Genomic DNA, 18957 nt, shown 5'->3' with positions numbered 1-18957 from the left:
AAATTAAATTGGTTTTCATTATTGAATTTTTTTGAGGCAAGTCTGTTATATTTTTTTGTAAATTTAAAGGTATATTTCCGAGGGTATTTTTCGATATATGCGCGGTCACACACCCTGTTTCCTTTTCGACCGTAGAAAATGTAAAAAATTTATGTGTCTATCGGATAAAACTATTTGTTTAGGGCTGAAAGGGCCAACTAGCTAGTAATATTAAACTGAATATCAAAATTGACGAATTTCATATCACAAAATATCATGGTATGGCAGCCCGCAGCAACTACGAATTGCACGAGTCTGGCAACGCCACAAAAACGACGTCACATTCGTTTTATGTTGTTTTTGTTTGAAATGTTGTTGTTTGTAAATAATCCAATAAAAATGACTTCTGAAAACTTCCCAATCTTGTAGAAAATTGATGTATCTATCGTATAAAATTATTTGTTTAGGGCTGAGTGTGCCAACTAGCTAGTAATATTAATATCAAAATCGAGGAATATCCACGTTGAATTTTTTGAAAAAAACAGTCGATACTATCGTAGTAGTATCGGGCTCAAATAATTATTAAAAAACCATTGAAACCTTTTAGGAACTTGTCCATTGTAAAAATTAGATGCCACCTGTCGATTTGTTTACTAATGTGTCTTCGTATTTTATAGCAGCCAATCCAAACATATCAAAAGCGCAACAACTGTTGCTCGATACTATCATGATAGTTGCAAAACCGTCGATAGTAGCGGATAGCAGCAAAACATGGTTACCATCGATAGTGCCCTCGATGGTTTGACACCATCTCTAGTAAAAGCACATGTCTGGAACCGAGATTTTACAATATTTTTCTTTCGGCGGTATAGTGCGGCAAAGTGCCGCGAACATATATATATATAAATAAATATATTGATCAGATGCACGGCAACGACGAACAATTGAAAGATCATTTCAATTTGCGTTATTCGTAATATTCGTAACCAAAACGTTCTACCACACTAGCGCGTGAGTGAGTGCGAGCGAGAGGGCGAGTGCAAAGTGTGCGACGAGTGAGAGAGAAAAGAAAACCCGCAAAAGCAAGAAGCATACGAAACAAAAGCACCAACAACAACAACAACAGCAGCAGCATAAGAAGTGCGTAGTGAAAAGTGAACGCAAAGAAGGGAAGGGGAATTTGTGTACCACAATTCTTCTTTTTTTTGTTTGGCCAGGCTCTCCGCGTGTTGTTGTTGTTTGTCCCCTTTTGCCGCCCGAATAGGAACAACTTCAGCATATTTTGGATTTCCATTCTTGGTGCGTATTAGTGTTAGAGTGTGTTTGCATGCGTGTGTGTGTGTGTGATATACTTTTAGGTTGTGTTGTGTCCCGCGTGCATCTTTTGAAATCTGAGGCGAGTTGCAGCCTAATCAGCTGTTTGCCATCCAGGGCTGCATGCTGCTGCTGCCTGCAGTGCATTGTTATTGCATAATCGCAATTACTGCAATTACGCAGCCTTTGTTTATTGTTAATATGCAGCAGCAACAACAATTACAACAACCAACTGTTGCACATGTACTCTCCGTTTTGTTATTGACTTTAGGTAGTGTTGTTTCTGTTTGCCTTTTTCGAAATTCCAACGCAGCGTAGCGTAACGTAACGTAACGCGAGCCAAACGTAAGACCAGCAAGTGGACAGGGCGTCGCTGCTTGCCAGCCCTCGCCAATGTGCGGCTGGCTGCTCTGCTTCTAGTATGGTGTACGGGTAGGGGGGGCATATTCGGTAGTCTTAACCTCACTTCTCGCTGGCCTGGCTGCTGCATAATAATACATTTCAGTGTCGGTGCGCTCTCGCCTCGCCTCTATTTCGATTTGTCGTGCCTCATTACCTTTGGCCTGCCTGCTGCGCTGCCTTTTTGGCCTGCTGGTGTCATAACTCTGTCCAGAAGAGGTTGAAATCCGATTCGCAAAGCAGCGTGAAAATTGCCATTGAATTTTGATCGTAGGCGGTTTTGGTGGTGGTGTTTGTGTGAGGCGATGTGCCCCCAAACGTCGTAGCTCCCCAGCCCAAGGCGAGGCTTCCATCAGCATCAACATGGCCAGTGCATAATGTCAGACGTACTCAGGAGTCTCTAAAATTCTCCAGTTCCGCTGTGTGTCCTCTGCTAAAAAGGTCAAAGTGCACATTATTAGCAAGGGCTGTGTACGCGTATGTTTGTGAGTGTGTGGGTGTGTATCTATGTAAGATGCAGCTGCAATAAGAACAACCATAAACTAACCTGATTACGTTCGCCTCTCTCAACGTTACAGTTTGAAGAAATTCCAACGATTTGACACAACGACAACAGCCCAAGAGTTTCCCCGCACAGGAGCCTGTAGCTGTGTGTCTAGGATCTAAAGCGGAAGCAGAAGCTGGAACAAGCCGCAGCAGCAGTTACCCAGCATCTAAATCTGGAGTAGCGCATAGTGCTGCCTACTCTGGTGACGAAGGCACAGCCACAACCAGCGAGCATGTCCAGCAAGGAGGAGACGCCGTCCTCTGGGGCCGCTGCTGTGGGCGGTGCCACCGCAGTTACCACACCCATTGCCGCCGCTAGCAGCACCTCGTATGCCAATGTTGTCCAGAATGTGGACACCAAGAAGAGAGGTGCCCCAGTCGCCGGTGCCGGTGCCGCTGCCGTCGCCTCATCCTCGGCCGTCGACAATAAGGAGAACCAACCAAATCTGAAGAGCCTCAAGTCGTGGAGTGAGGAAACCGCCGCCGCTGAAGCCGCTGGCGAGACTCTGGTCAGCAATGTCAGCCTGGCGCTGACCGGCGAGAAGCGTGCTGCCGCCGGTGGCGACAATACCGCGGAGAACTCATCCGAACTGGACGACAACAATGACTTTGTGCCGGTGCTCTCCCATCATAGGCGGGACCGCAAAAAGGCACGCAAGGACAAGCCCCGTGAGCAGCGCGACAGGCCGCAGCAGCAGCAACAGCATCCAGGCAGTGGCGCTGGTCAGAAACCCCTGCAGGCCGGCAGACGGCCCGCTGGCAATGGTGGTGCCCCTGATGGGGGCGCCACCGATCGCAAGGCAGCAGTCCGTCCACGGGCTTCACGTGGCGGCAGTCCACGCAAACCGGGTGCACCCGGTGGCGCCACAGGAGCTGCCGGCAGTGGGAAGCAACAACACAAGGATCGCAGATCGGACACCTCACCCAGTGCTAGCCTCGAGGCCACTAGCAGCGGCAACGAGGGCAAATCCGGTGACGGCGAATCGCAGTCGGCCACAGGAGCTGCAGCCGGAGGAGCAGGAGCTGCTTCAGCAGTTCCTGCGCCTAAGCGCTTCGTAGCAGCGCCACCGCCCAAAGTCAACGCATGGAAGGTGAGTGAATTGAAGAAATCTTTCTGTACTCCATAATGGGAGGATGTACATAATTCTGGTAATATTCTGCAATATCATTCAGTTGTAGAAATGCCTCTATTATTGATTTTGTTTACCTCCAGTTGGGTAGAAGGAATCACTAGGGATTGGCCCTAAGGTAGGAGAAAAACCCCAGTCGGGATTAGGTCATCAAATGGGTTATTTTGGACCCATCTGTGGGGCCTGGAGAGTGAAATTTTTTTGTTTTTTCTTCTTTAAATTGGTAATGCATTTCATTTAGGGATCCCTATTTTTTGGGGATGGAAAATACAACTGTAGAAGCCTCTCCTACCACCCCCACACACACACACACATTTTCGGTATTAGGCAACACTATGCAAGCCGATGCGCACGTTTTCTCTGGTTACTTTTTGGGGTTTTCCGTTTTGTTTTCCTTTTTTTTTTGTCGGAATTGCGTCTTAAATTGTGATGGAATGAACATAAAAACTATGTCCATATTCGTACGACAGGCAGTGTCGTCTATGTGTATGTTGCTCAGTGTGTGTATGTGGCTCTGTGTGTGTATGTGTTTGTGAGTTTTCTGTTTGTAAACAAATGTGCGTAGAACGACATAGACGAAGTGACAGAGCAAAGCAAGCCAGCTGATGAACACGAATGCAAGGCAAAACAGCCCAAAGAAGTGTAATGGAAACACGTTTTCCCCGTTCCGTTACGTTTTGCGGTCGTCGTTGTTGTTGTTGTTATCGTTATGGGCCCCACGAAGATTACCAAATTGTATCTCTCAGATAAATTGCATAATATACGAAAAGAAAAAGACGGAAAACATTTGCCAAAACAAAGCTAAAAGAACAAAATCAAGAGAGAGAGAGAGAAACAAACAATTTTTCTGCCCGTTTTGCAGGTCTTTTAAAACAAAAGTAAATACGTTAAAAGATATCGAAGGATTTCCTTTTATTTCATTTCGCTGTACATATTTTTATTAATTTCATTAATTGTTTTGTATTTCTATTCCATTTGCCATCTGGTTTTCGGTGTTTGTCGCGCAAACGAACGAGAGAAAAAGTAAAATATATTTTGCAACTAAAAATAAATGTCAAGGTCAGCCGTATCTGTGTATTTACCCACCCCAAACGAAACGTAAGCATAAAACAGAATAAAAACTGTTGAGAGAATGCAAAAAGGTGAAATAAAGGGAAATCCAGTTCGAACAAAAAAAAGGCGTGTCTAATTCTTCTTTCTACGGAAAAGTTAGTGCTGGTAACGGGTTAATTATTTGCTTTCTATCACGTTTTTTGGTTTAGTTTCTTCTCTTTTCCCTCCCTTCCCACTCCAATGAAAATCAGTTGCTCACTTTTAACATTCTTTGCATATGCTAATTTCCGACTAATTAGGAAGCAAAAAAAAAAAAACCAAAGAGAAGCTTTATTTGAAACCTTCTCTTGGCGACTGCTCCAACTGTTGCCAAGGCGAGCCACTGCCTTCCCCTACCATATATTTGCTTCCGCTGGTTTTTAAACTTGTATGACATCCAGCAGTGCTACAGGTAGCAAGCAGTTTACTTTATTACTGAGAGCAAGCAGTGTGCTGAAGAGGGAAACGTGTAAGCAAGCAGTTGTATGCTTTCATATACCGTAATTTTTTAGGGCTGCCACTAGTAGTAGTACCATCAAAATCAATGCAAATGTCAGGCTGTCTTAAACGATTGGGCTTGCTTTGTTTCGATGCTTGTTTTAACCCAATTCAACGTCTACGCTTCACGCCTCTGCCTCTGCAATAGTGCAACGCGGCGTCAGCAGCGTAAGCGTATCCAAATTTAAAAGTCCACCGCCAGTACCCGTTGACGTGTGCCATTGAAGAGTTCTGTTTCGATACACGCGAAATGAAAGAAGAAAACACTCCCGAAAATTAATTATTAAAACTAATATTATTTAATTAGCAAGTGTTTGCAAACGGGGCGCACTCTCGCGAATCAGTTAGAAAACGGCACGTGTTCTCGAACTCGCGACGTTAAAGGGTCCACTGTTGCGAAGCGATTAAGAATAAAGAAAGTATAATAATACACATACAGAGAAAGAACAACGTTGAAAACGTGGAAGTTAAAACTTGATAAATGTACATATATACAGAGTGGCATATATACACTTGTTGATATCAGCGGCGTGAGTGAAAATTGTATGTGTGTGTTTGCGTTATATTCTCGCTCGCTCTCTCTCCTCTCTGTGTCGTCGTATGTGTGCCATATCTCGTTCCGTCAAAGCATTACGTTTACGTTGTGTCGTAAGGTTAATTTCTGCCGTTATAGTGGTGTGCGTGATTAGAGAGTGATAGGCGTCTATCTCTCTCTCTCTGGCTCTTACAATCTGAGTACAGTAAACAATCAAAAACATGAAAACGAAAGTAAATATGCAATAATCATAACAAATTAATGACTGTTTCTATGTATTAAAACGTATTATTATAGAATAAAGAAATGTGTGTCACAGCTGGGGATGTGCTGGGGCGCCGGGTTCTAATCGGAAATAAGGGAATCTATTTCATTTTGTCTTCAAGGGATTTTAGGGATGTAAGAAATTGGTTGGATCTGAATTAACGCAAAATTTTTTATTTATAAAAAGTTGATTAAAAACACTAAAAATTTACAACCTCTTATAATAAGTACTCCCAGAAAATATGTGTACAATTGTTATTGTTGGTTTTTTGTTTTGTATTAAACAATAACACTCTCAATTTCCATTCTATTTATAAACATTAATCGTCCAATCGCGGTTTAAAAATATTAATTTGTCTCAATTAACGTCGCTGACGCCGCTGCGGTGTTTGCGCTGTCTGCTATTACGTTGCAGATCGTTGACGGGCCCCCCCCCCGCCCATTCCCCATTGTGGGTTGATCCGGAGGGAGTGTACATTAGTCAAACTCAGATGTGAAATTTAATGCTTTGAGCGAATATTTTCCACTACTCATTTTACATCTTTGTACGATTCTTGGTTACGCTTGGGTCTCAAATTTGTATTTTTGTTTTCGGTAGATATAATGGGTCTGTACTCGTATTTATTTTTGTATTGTTGGTCTCGACATTGCTGTATGTAAATGAGATTTGCTGAGTATGCATACCATATCAGATTATATGTACTTTATTTGCCTTGTGTGTCGGATTTTCCATATTCTTTTTTTTTTCTTCATTGTCTGACCATTACTTGTGGAAACTTCCTACATATTTCTTTGTGCTGGAAATCTCAACGAGCCAAGTGCCGATCCTCTGTTGTCAGTGAAAACGAAGAAAGATATCTGATAAAAATTCCGTATTCCATTTCCTTTCTTTAATTGTAATTTTCCATAAGATCGTTGACCATAAAATATCATGGATAAGCAGCTCAGATACATGTACAAGGATACAATTAAATTAATAGGTTTTCCATTTTATTGGAAAATTTGTGTAGATTTTGAAACATGAATTGTTGTGGGTTTTTGATCGTTTTTTATTTCACACTAAACGGCAAATACCAAATAAATAAATAAATTGTTGTTTTTGAGTTTTCGGCTGTAATTCAATAGTATATGTATGTATGTATGTATGTATTTCCATCGTCCTTGTGAATGGTATAGTGCAAAGAAATAAACAGAATTATAAGATAAGATATAGGCCTTGACAACTCAATTTATTCGATCAAATTCGACAGTGACTGTTCTTTTGGGGGTTACCTGATTAAAAATACGATTTTCTATTAAAAATGAAATGCTTGATTGTTATGCTTTTTGGTGTGATTGCTTTATCCGATATTCATTTGGTTCGATAGATGACTCCTTTTTAATTCCATATTACTTAAAAAATGTTCCCCTACTCTTTTTGATGCAATTTCAACACTATTTATTGACTGATAAATTGATAAATGTGTACTCTGCAGTCTCTATAGTTTGGAACATACATACATACTGTATGTGTGTGTTCATAATTCGCCCACCGCGTGGGGTATCGCCCCACAGGCGGCCCCCCCATGTGTCATTTATTTGTCTTTGCTTTCAAAAGGCGCTGCCGCAGTTCTTATCAGTTGTTTACTTGTTGATTTTTAAAGTAATTATTTACCGTAAAAATGAACCAACTTTATTTTTTTTGCGCGCCACATATGATAAAAGCATTGGGCAGAATATATACATGTACCTTGCTGGTATAGTTCTATATAATGAAGTTCATATTTTAAATTCTGTTGAGTAGTAAATAAGGCTGATAACACGCCTGTGAACGAACCCAAATGTGCTTTAAAGCCTACCTCAAATAATAATATAACCGATAAGTATGAACCCCTTGAAAATATGTACCTTTGATTTGCAGGTGCTTTAATTTAATAATCTAAAATATAGAGAAATAAAGACTAAAAAAATTACCAAAATATACAGAAATCGACCACTACAGTCAGATTGATCTACTTGTGATAGTCGGATATAAGAGGGTACTTAAACGTCGACATCGTCCTAGTTCACGTTCTCGCTAGCTTTTTATTATGTTTATTTATACTATTGTTGCCTTGATAAGAGTTCTGCCCTGCCCTGCTACGCATTTAATAAAGTCGCGCTCCTCCACTCGATTCAGCGACAATAACAACTTCTCTCTCCGATCTCCCCTTGCGGTCGGCCACCCACCCACTCCAAGAGACAGACCAAGATCAGTGGCTGTCGCTGGGTGTCGTTGGAGTTCGTCGCCACGATGTCGGATCCGAACCGACTATCTACTCCCCCCGGGTCGAGTGTATGAGCAATTGCCATGCAGTTTAATCGCCTATTTAATCACCAATAAAACTAAAAATAGAAAAAAGTAAAGAGAAAAAAAATAATCATTAACTTGTTTTGCGACCTTTTTTAATCAGTAGAAATAGTATTCATGTAAAGCTTAGATTGAATTTACTTGTTCTGCCGATTGGTGCGCTGTCTCTCTCTCTACCTCTCTCTCGACCACGTTTTCTTGCTATTTTTATATAAGGCCTTTTGCGGCCGGCATTATTACTCGTATTTGAATTTTCTAAAACGCAGAAAAATGTGGATGTTATCTGCCCCCCAACCTCAATCATTGCCAACCCCTTCGCCCGGCACTTTAACCTCCCAAACTAATTACCCCCCTCCGACAATGTTGACTTGAATCGGGAATGTGGGCCTTTTTGCACGTTTCTACTATGTCTCGATGCGGTCCCCCGGTCATTGTTTACTTTATTTTTACCTTTTTTTCTATTCGTTTTTTTTTTACGATTTAATTTGTTGCTATCTCGTTTGGAGTCCGCTCGCGATTTTAATGCCATTTAAAATAGTAGTTTTTCAATGCAAGCGCCTTAGTTGTCATTCAGCGATCGTTCGTTGTAGAACACATCATTTACATATCATTTGATTTCGGAAAAAATGTGCACCAAAGTGTGAAAAGCGAAAGTGAAAAACTTTATATGGATATTTAAATGAAGCTGAATTAATTGGCAAGTTAATGTTTTTTAAATCTTTGAATAATCTTGGGTTTCCTTCGGAACATACAATAGTCCCAATCACACATAGAAATTATAATAGAATAATATTTAAGAACATTAAAAAAAAAATTACCTTTTCGAGCTATCTGCTTCTCATCGAATGACCTTTGAATACACTTCTAATCGTAAAATTATTGTGTATATTTGAATGACAAATACCTCTTCATACGTCAGCATTGATCGGGGGGTTCAAAATGTCGAATGCGATAAGAAACATGACCAAAATATGTGTATAAATATACATAGAAACATGTGCTTTTGGCACTCATCCATTAAGTGGAATTTTTCTTTGATATTTAGTGGAAAATTACTCTTCTAAAGAAAATGAAGAAAAATCATTCGGAAAAAATTGCATTCCTTTTTCTCTCTCTCTTTGTCACCTCCCTTTCTTTCTCTTTCTCTTCATTTCGGAGTTTTTCCACCCGTATGTCGCGACGGTCTCTCTCTCTCTCTCCTTTTCGCCTGGCCTACGTGCCGAAAATCACATGTTGTTTGTTTTGTCTCTGCCTCGTTTTCCCAATGCTACAGTTACAGCATAGTGCGAGCGAGAGGGCGAAGATCTATGTGTTGTTAATCGGATTTGGCACCTGTTTTGCTGTGGGTTTTCGTACTCCGCTAGTAATGCTTGTCTTGTCGGTGGGTGAACTTTCAAATACAATTTTAAAAGCTCGAATATTGGGCGTAGGCATATATAGAAAATGCGTATAAAAACAAAACTCAAATTGGATAAACACTTCATCTCACGTACGCACTTAATCCGAGAGAGAGAGAGAGAGAAAACCTGTATATGGACGCGCATACGAATGTCTACTGCGCTGGCTCTCTCTCTGCTAGTCTCTCTCACCCGGCAATACTTGGCTGCGTCGTTACTTTTCTGGCGCACGTATCTCGTGCTCTCTCTCTCTTTTCTCTCTCACACGCATCAATAAACCGGCGCATAAATATGGCATGTTTTTTGTTTTTGTTTTGAATCCGCGTGTATTTTAATTCCCTGGCTGTGGGTGTTCTGAGTTCTTCATATGTTTGATTCACGATCACAAAAAAATATATAAATATACTTGAAAATTTAGCAAAGCTGCTTCCGCTAAAAAGGGGAAACATAGTATCGCCATATAGCTGCCATTAAATAGATCAGTTGGAAAAACAAGTATGTAAATAAAAAACTTTTTCTTGGTGATTGATTTAAAAGGGTATCAAATTAACCGACCCGCAAAGGTAGTTTTTCTCTTGTTTTTATGGTTGCGCTATAAAAACCAGTTGTTGTTTGTGCTGTTGCTCTGTGCCTCTCCCTCTGCCTTGCCACTTTTTCTTGTTGTTGCGCTCTGCTTCTTTGTGCTCTTGCCTTTGCTTCTGCTCACGTAGCCAACGCGTGGACAGGCCACAATGGGCGGCGGTGGTGGGGGGTGAACAAGAGGAAGAGACAGTGGCAGAGGCAGAGGCAGCGTCGAGTCGTGGTACTGCTCGAAACGAACAAAACTCGACAAGCAGTTCAGCGGAACGGATGTTCAGAATTTCCAGTCAATTGTTTAAATAAAAGCCCAACAGCAACAGCGGCATCTAAAAACCCACAACTGTGCTAATAACAATCAAACGTTTGCTGTTATAATAGCGAAAAAGTGTTATATGCAAAACAAACACAGAACAGAACATTGCGATAAGATAAGCGAAGAAAAGCTGCAGTGAAAAGGCAGAATATCAATGAAAGAACAGCCTTGTTTTAATTAGCTAATTTTGAGGTAATTTTCATTGGTTTCATGTGTATACCCCTGATCTGGTGGTACTATATAGTCGATATAGTATACCACATAACGTGATGTGCGCGTTAGCCCCTGCAATGAACCGAAACTAGGTTAGGGACACTCCCCAACATAAGAGGGAGGCGGCGGCGGCGGCTTCTCTTGGCCCAGAGGTTGGAAGTTAGATTCGGAGTCAAGCTGCGCGTGGAGCAGAGCGGCGACAGGGTACTGGGGAGTCGGCCAAGTGTAGGGTGTCAGACTTCTAAAACGAAGTTGAATTGATTTTTTTTTGTATGGGAAATTCAAGACGACGCATGACACATCTAACTATCAAACAGTGGACAATTTTCGTACTACCAGATATATAATATATGCCTAAAAATCTCTCTAATTTGTGTGCATTTCTGTGGTATGTTTTGTGTGTGCTTACAGATATCAGCCAAACAGTCGGGGAGCCCAAAGGCAGGAACCTCTCCATTGGACAAGCGTGTGTTGCAGCCAAAGGCACAACAACAACAGCAGCAGCAGCAATCACAAACCAAGCAGACGACTGCCAGCAATAATAATAGTAATAATAATACTAACCAAGGCGCACAGACTACCAGCAGCAGCAGCAGCAGCAATCCCAATCCTAACGCCAGCAACAAAAAGACACAGCAGCAGCCGCAACAATCACAGCCACAACAGGGAGCAGCAGCAGCAGCATCTACAGCATCTACACCGACTACTACACAGACAGCAACAAGCAGCAGCAGAAGCACAGCGGTAACCACAGCACCAGCAGCAGCAGCAGCAGTAGCACCACCCGCAGCAGCAGCAGCAGGAGCAGCAGCCACAACCACTGAGGCAACCACAACAACTGGTGAGTGTAAAAAAGATATACATATATACAGTTCCCATCAATTCAATTAAAAACCAAGTGCGCCATAGAGCATCGCAGTAGGGGAAATAAATGGGCAGCCTCTCTCTATCTTAGGCGATGCTGCTGCCAGAAAAAAATATAGAAAATATAGATGTATAAATTCTGTAATAAATTCCTCTGTTTGCTGGGCAACAGCAGCACCCCGAAGCGGAGCAGAGGCCTCTCCCATGCCGCCATGTGACTACTTTGCTCTCCCATTCACACACACACACACACACACACCTTTCCCCTTATGCTCTCTGTGATGCTCTGTGAGAGTATGTTGAATGGCCTGATTATTTATTTATAAACGTTGTGCATTTCTTATCCATAGTAGTGGATGCCAGTCAAGCGGATGCACTTGCCAAAGTCGTGGTAAAGGACAAGAAGAAGGTCAACCAGAAGGTGAGTCAACATCAGAAGAAGAGAAGAAGAAGGTTTCCTAGCAGTAGGTTTCCTAGCAGCAGCAGCAACTTTATACCCCTTCTCCCCCTTTCATATATGTAGGCCAGCGATTTCAGCAACGTTGGTGATTGGCCCACGCTTATTGGAGGAATTTCTGGCAGTGGCAAAGCCACCAGCAACGAACCCAAACGCAACCCAACGAAAAAGCAACCAGCTAAAGCAGCAGCAGCAGCAGCAGCAGCAGCAGCAGCAACCAGCGTCACTTCAAGTGAAGTTGCCACAGAGTCTAACGTAGTAGCCGCCACTTCCAGCACCAACAGCAGCAGTAGCAGCCAAGCTACAGTTGTCGCCACCAACGCTACACCGACAGGATCAGCAGGACCAGCAGCCCCAGTTACAGCCAGCACGAGCCATGATGCCAAAGCCCAGCGAGAAGCCGAGCTATCCACTGGCAGTGCCACTGCACCAGCTGCTGGCGCCCTTGCCGGCTCTGCCGTCAACAAAAAGATACCCAAGCACAAGTGGCGTCCGCTGCAAATCGATCTGGCCAAGTCCAGTCGCCCTAAACCCATTGGCGGCCGGCCCCATCGACGGCTCAGCGACGATGGCGTCGATCAGCGGCGTCCGCCGCGTGTCTACCACGAACGGGGGCCGGCGCCAGCCAATGGGCGGGGTGCCGATGCTGCTGCAACTGGAGCAGGAGCAACAGCAGCAACGGAGTCCACACGGCCACACAGCGGCCGGTATCCGTACGTTGCCCGCTCCACGACTGCTCCGACCGAGCGCGTGGATTCCTGGCGTAGCAGCGGCAGCGCCAGCACCAATGCCGTTCCCTACGATGAGCAGCGCTCGGGCCCAGGGTCAGCAGCAGGTGGTGCCGGGGCAAGTGCCGGGGTCCGTGGACCGCGCCGCTTCCGTACGCCGTACCGCGGCGGTCGGCAAGGCCGGGGTGGATTCTCAAGACAGGGACCAGGTCGTCCGACTAATCGCATACCACGCCATCTGCTAGCTTCGGGCGAATACGCAAACTATTTGCCAGCGGACGCGGCTGGCGCAGATTCAGCCCGGTCCACGTACGTGCTCATGGGCACTCATTACTTTGGCAATGTGCCAGCCTCCTATATCGAAATGGATGCCAACAGCGTCAAGGAGGCCCTCAAGAAGCAAGTGTAAGTATACCGAAAGGATCCACCCACTCGTAACACTCTGCTTAATCCACAATTTTACTAACTAAATTCGTTATCCTTTTTCCCCCTCTTCAAGTGAATACTATTTCAGCTCCGATAATCTTACCGGTGACTTCTTTTTGCGCCGCAAAATGGATCCCGAAGGGTATATACCGGTAACATTGATCGCCTCGTTCCATCGGGTTCTCGCTCTGACCACAGACGTGGCCCTGATTGTGAACGCCATCAAGGAATCGGATAAACTGGATCTCTTCGAGGGCTATAAGGTGCGCACCAAGACCACGCCCACCGCTTGGCCCATCAGCGATGCACCAGATGCTGCCAACAAGGATCAGCAGTCGCTGTCCAAGCAGGAGAATGAGAAGGAGCCATCAGAGAATAAGCAGCAGACTGAGGTGGCCGAGGATGCAGCTGCAGCAGCATCCGAGGGGAGTTCACCTCCCGCCATCCTCACATCTGCAATGGCCACCAAGCCACTGAGCAGCATCCCGCCGCCGCCACGGCCGCGTAACTCTCAGAATCTGGTGCCCAAGATGCTGCAGGAGAAGCAGCAGCAGCATCGATCGACGATCAATTCGGTGAATGCCATCAGTGTGCTCACCCAGCAGGTGGAGGGCGGTGCTGCAGAGCTGGCCGGACATTTGAGCGGACTGGCGGAGAGTGTTAAGCCCAAGGCCGATAAGAGGGCGGCACCCAAGGCTGCTGGTTCAGGATCAGGAACTGGAACAGGAACTGGGGCTGGTGTTGGCGCTGGTGCTGTTGCTGGAGCAGCTGTTGCTTTGGTTGCGGAGCCGGAGGGCATGTGGAAAGAGGTAAAGAGACGCTCGAAAACAAATGCTTTAAAAGAAAATGCTACTAAATCCTCCACCACCACCACCAACACCTCGTCCTCGTCCACGACAACACAACAACAACAACAACAATCGCTTTCACAAACGCTCAACAACAATAATAATTATAATAATAATGTTAAAAATGTCAAAACGAACAACAACAAAAACAACACCGTCACCGCAAACGCCACCTCGTCCAAATCCACGTCCACGTCCTCGTGTGCATCCAACGCCCCATCCAACAATGCCTCATCAACAATCACCGCTGCTGTCTCTGTGTCGTCCGCCAACGCCAACACCACCACCAACAACGCTGCCGTTGCCGCCTCCACCACGAATGCTTCCTCTGTCACCGTCACCACCACAACAACCACAACAACAATAACCACCACCACAAACAACAACAACAACAATAAGAAAACATCTGCCAATGCTATCTCCAACTCGAAATCCTCCTCCTCCTCCTCCAAAACAGCTGCTGCGCCATCCGCTCAGTGCCATGCCGAAAAGGAAGAACTAGACTTTCAATTTGATGAGGAGCTGATGGACCCCATACCCGCCACTGGACGCATCAATAACTTTACCGAAAACTTCTCCGACGATGACGAGAGCGATTATGAATTTGCCGATCGCGATATCAATAAGCTGCTGATTGTCGCCCAGGTGGGCCGTCCGCCCAAACACGAAGGCTACGATCGCACCGCTGACTTTACCTCACGCACCAAAATTACACAGGATCTGGAGAATATCATTAACGATGGACTGGTCAACTACGAGGAGGATCTGTGGACCACCACAAATGTGGTGACCGATTATCGTACCGTCAATGTCATCTCCCAGGCGGACTTTGAGAAATTGGCTGCTGTTGGCGGCGTTGCGCCCAATCGTGGCAAGGGTGCGGCTGTGCAGAAGCAAGTGCCACCACCGCCGCCAGCCTATTTGGATGATCTGGATGCAGATGACACGCTGGTCGGTGACACTACGCTCAATTCCACACTGAACTCTACGCTTAAGTCGCGTCGTGCCCGCTTCTATGCTGCGCCCAATTCGCATTCGATCGATCCGCGGACGCCACGCAAACGTAAGCTACGCCACACGGCCAATCCGCCCGTGGAGGCCCATGTGGGCTGGCTGCTGGACACGGTCGAGCATAGGCCGCGAACCACATCGATGGGTTCGTCGGCGGGCACATCGCCCACCACATCGTCGTATGGGTCGTTTGGATCGTCGGTGCCACAATCGTTGCCCGTCTTCCAGCATCCGTCGCATGCTCTGCTCAAGGAGAACAACTTCACGCAGCAGGCCTATCACAAGTACCATTCGCGGTGCCTCAAGGAGCGGCGTCGTCTGGGCTTTGGCCAGTCGCAGGAGATGAACACGCTGTATCGTTTCTGGTCGTTCTTCCTGCGCGAGAACTTCAACAAGACCATGTACAATGAGTTCCGCACATTGGCCCTGGAGGATGCCGGCAACGGATTCCGCTATGGCCTGGAGTGTCTGTTCCGATTCTTCTCGTACGGCCTGGAGAGAAAGTTCAGGCCAAGCATCTATCTGGACTTCCAGGACGAGACTGTGGCCGACTATGAGACGGGTAAGCACATCATTGCCGATTCTTACTCTACTTTTCCATTTATTAATCTTTTCGTCCCTGGCAGGTCAACTGTATGGCCTCGAGAAATTCTGGGCCTTCCTCAAGTACTACAAGAACGGGGAGAAGCTGGAGGTACAGCCAAAGCTGGCAGACTATATGAAGAACTTCAAGACCATCGAAGATTTCCGAGTGGTGGAGCCAGAGATCGATGAGATGCTGCAGGGTGTGGGCAGCCTGCATCCCGGCCGTCAGCTCAACAGGCATCGCAGTGTGTCCGAGAGTGATGGAACCGCTGTGATCACGGCTGGTGGTCGTCGCTTGAACACCACCATCACCAATCGCAGTGACTATGTGGGACGGTTAATCCAGCAGCAGCAGCAGCACCAACAACAGCAGCAGCACCACCACCAACAACAGCAGCAATATCATCAGGGATACGGTAATCAGAACCGCAGACGCACCGGCTCCTTTGGCAGCAGCACAGTGCGCACTCGTAGCGGTTCGCTGGGCAATAAGCCGCAGGTTGTTCATCGCAATCAAGGATCCCAGCATGAGCTGCGACGTGGTGGCAGCAATTCAGGATTGGCGCCACACAAGCGTCAGCATCATCAGCAGCAGCAGCAACAGCAGCAGCAGAAGTCCAAGCCACAGGCTCAGGGCATATCACAGACAAATAATATAGTGCGTGCCTCCACATCGGCGGCAGCGGCAGCAGCAACAACAATAACAACAGCAACAGCAACAGCGCCAGCGATAGTAGTGGCAACAGCAGCAGCAGCAGCAGCAGCGTCGTCCTCGTCATCGTCGCAGAAGTAGAAAACATGAAAATGCAGACACATTTATTCGATTAGACTTAAGTTAAATTGCGACTTAGTTGGGAGCACAGCGCTTTCTATGCGATTGGCTCCTCTCTCTTTTGTTCACTATTCATTCTTATTATTCGTCTGTAGCAGCAGTAGTTGTAGTAGTATTCGAGAGTCAGGCGTTCAAGAAGTGGGGGAAGAGGCGTGTCAGTAGCCTCTTTTAGCATAATTAAGTACAATTTTTGAAATTTGTTTATTGCAATTTGCCCTAGCGCGCGTTGGTTTAGTAGTAATGATGATGATACCTTATTTTTTTTTTATTGTTTGCAGTCCCTTTAAATGAAATAGTTATATATGAAATGCTCAATGTTTGCTGTTGGAACACAGATAAACCCCAAAAAAAACACACAGATACAGAAATACACTGACACACACTCAGCAACCACTAAGCGGGGTCCCCCAGTGCCAATCAGCCATGATCTAGAAACTGAATGACTATTATAATAATATTATTTTTTATTTGTTAAATATTCTGTTTTTGCCTTTAAATCAGATCTATTTTTTCCTACTTGAAGCAGAGCGTTAATAATAGACGTAATGCCATTGAACTGTTGTACGGTATGAAGATGAAAACCAATAACGATTATCCCTTAAATAATATTCCCTAACGGAAAACGAAATTTGATATAAAACAAAACAAGAAAAAAAAACCAAATGATCTGAATTCAAATAAAAACATTTGTAAATTAAAGCGAAACGTTCTATATACAAATACATACATACATACATTACGTGTATGCGCGAGAGCACCTTATATATGATAGACATGTATGAATAATATATATATATATTCTTATTATTATTATTATTTCTTGTGTGTGACCCAAAGCGCAAAATGTAATGAATGTAATTTGTTTAAGAGACAACGAGAGAACTTGCACACCTTTACATACACCCATTGAGGCATGCGGGGCTCAAGTGCCAGCGAATTTTAGTTATGTAAGCATTTAAAGCAAAACAAAAAACCCAATCGCAATCGGAATTAGAGTCAGAAATGGAAACGGAAACGTAGCCTTTGCACTGCCCCCAAGTCTGTCAATCTATCTTCGAATTGGTCTCTGAACTCCCCCCCCCCCCCCACACACACACACACACACACATTACAAAAAGACCGAACCAGAACTTCGTAACCCGCCAAGCATTTAGAAGCATGTCAAAAAAAAAACCATTTATTATTTACGTTTAGTTTTTGCACTTGTTAATTTTTTAATTCGAAGGAGAAAAAAAACAATACAAAAAAATTTTAATAACTGAAAAATGTCAAGTCCAAAAAAAGTTGAAAACTTTCTAGAGAACATAAGGCAGAGCAGATTATGCAAATCGAAAAGAAAATCAATCGTAATATATAACGAAATTTGTTTCGCATTAGTTGATAAATCATTAAACAAAAAAAAAAAAAACATTTACAAAAAATGTGAGAAATCAAATGTAAGCTTAATACTGATATTTAGCTATATATCTGCGCGTATATCTAAAATATCATCTACATACATATAAACATATAGGGACATCATCCGACTTTAAACTGCAATGCGAAAATAAAACGCAACGAACTGTGAAGTTTGGTTCGATCGATGCCGCCGGATCAGATCAGTCGAGAAGTTTGCAAAACTCTCGGTCGGCTGAATATTCCTCAAGAGCCTAAATCTATGAAATCAATTGATCGATCCATCAGCTTCTTTGATAATAAATAAATGCTTCGCTCATCTAGCCTAAGCAAAATCAAAATACATCCCCCCCCACAACAAAATATGAAAAAGTGCAAAGAACCCAAAACCCTTTCATTAAATATTATTTCTTTATAAATACATTAGATATCTGTAAATATATTTCTTCTGCTTTTTAAAATGTCGCCTTATCAATTTTAAACACACACACACCAACCCCCCTCACAAACCTATTGGCCAGACGCTTCTATATGAGCTTAATGATCTACCAATAATATAGATATAGGTATACATATATCTATCCATCTATCTATCTATTTAGATGCACATCGCTTGATGTTCGACGACAATTCGTTAGGCTGTTGATGGTTATACATAGTTTTTGCCACAACTATTCTGTTTTTCACATGAAGTGTTGACTTTAGTTTATTACTTATATACTTATTATGATTGAACCCTCACATCTGATTTATTGGTGACCTTGTATGTGACCTTTAAGTTTTCAATTTTTATATATTTAGTTTACACTTAAATCTATATGATATGATATGATACGAGATACGATACCAACCTACGAGATGAACACAATGGAAAAATCTATTAAAAGTAATTTTGTAAGCAAACTTAATATGGAAAATACGGATACGTGAGAATAACTAAAAATAAATAAATAAATAAAAAAAACAAACGAAGGACAAGATTATTGTGAAAAACGTGATAGTTTAAACCATAAAGAGTAATATTTACTACTATTATTATATTAATAATTAATTATAACGATGCATATATGTATATACACATATGTATATGTTTATGTAAAACGGAAAATGCAAAAAAATTTCTAAACTAACGTAAACAAACAAACAAAAAAAATTAAAAACTTTTTTTAAAATTACCAACACAAAAAAAATGTTAAAAACAATGAGTAGAAAAACTAAAACAA

General features: G+C 43.6%; 1 protein-coding gene across 4 annotated transcripts; it reads left to right on the top strand.

The window, feature by feature from the left end:
- The first annotated feature begins 800 nt into the window (after positions 1-800).
- Positions 801-17845, top strand: LOC111077738 (la-related protein 1). Of its 4 annotated transcripts, none has more exons than XM_041591724.1 (7): positions 801-1278; positions 2271-3329; positions 11000-11429; positions 11803-11873; positions 11976-13042; positions 13137-13872; positions 14369-14503. In XM_041591724.1, exons 2-7 carry the CDS (start codon positions 2472-2474, stop codon positions 14411-14413), a joined length of 3207 nt encoding a protein of 1068 aa, XP_041447658.1. In that variant the 5' UTR covers positions 801-1278; positions 2271-2471; the 3' UTR covers positions 14414-14503. The 4 variants fall into 4 exon arrangements, with proteins under 4 accessions (XP_041447658.1, XP_022227810.2, XP_022227811.2 ...); XM_022372118.2 differs by adding an exon at positions 15549-17845 and having other exon boundaries at positions 812-1278; positions 13137-15484; XM_022372119.2 differs by lacking the exon at positions 801-1278 and adding exons at positions 1754-2189; positions 15549-17845 and having other exon boundaries at positions 13137-15484.
- The last annotated feature ends 1112 nt before the right edge of the window (positions 17846-18957 follow it).

This window comes from Drosophila obscura, unplaced genomic scaffold, assembly GCF_018151105.1.
Source record: "Drosophila obscura isolate BZ-5 IFL unplaced genomic scaffold, ASM1815110v1 contig_150, whole genome shotgun sequence".
NCBI classification, from domain to species: domain Eukaryota; kingdom Metazoa; phylum Arthropoda; class Insecta; order Diptera; family Drosophilidae; genus Drosophila; species Drosophila obscura.
This window is presented reverse-complemented; position numbering and strand designations above follow the sequence as displayed.

Bases quoted from the DNA above. Each gene is read 5' to 3' on its own strand.
- LOC111077738 (XM_022372118.2), top strand. From the start codon at position 2,472: ATGTCCAGCAAGGAGGAGACGCCGTCCTCTGGGGCCGCTGCTGTGGGC. The intron at 11,874-11,975 runs GTGAGTCAACAT...TCATATATGTAG, and splicing joins AGAAGAAGGTCAACCAGAAG to GCCAGCGATTTCAGCAACGT. The intron at 13,043-13,136 runs GTAAGTATACCG...CCCCTCTTCAAG, and splicing joins GAGGCCCTCAAGAAGCAAGT to TGAATACTATTTCAGCTCCG.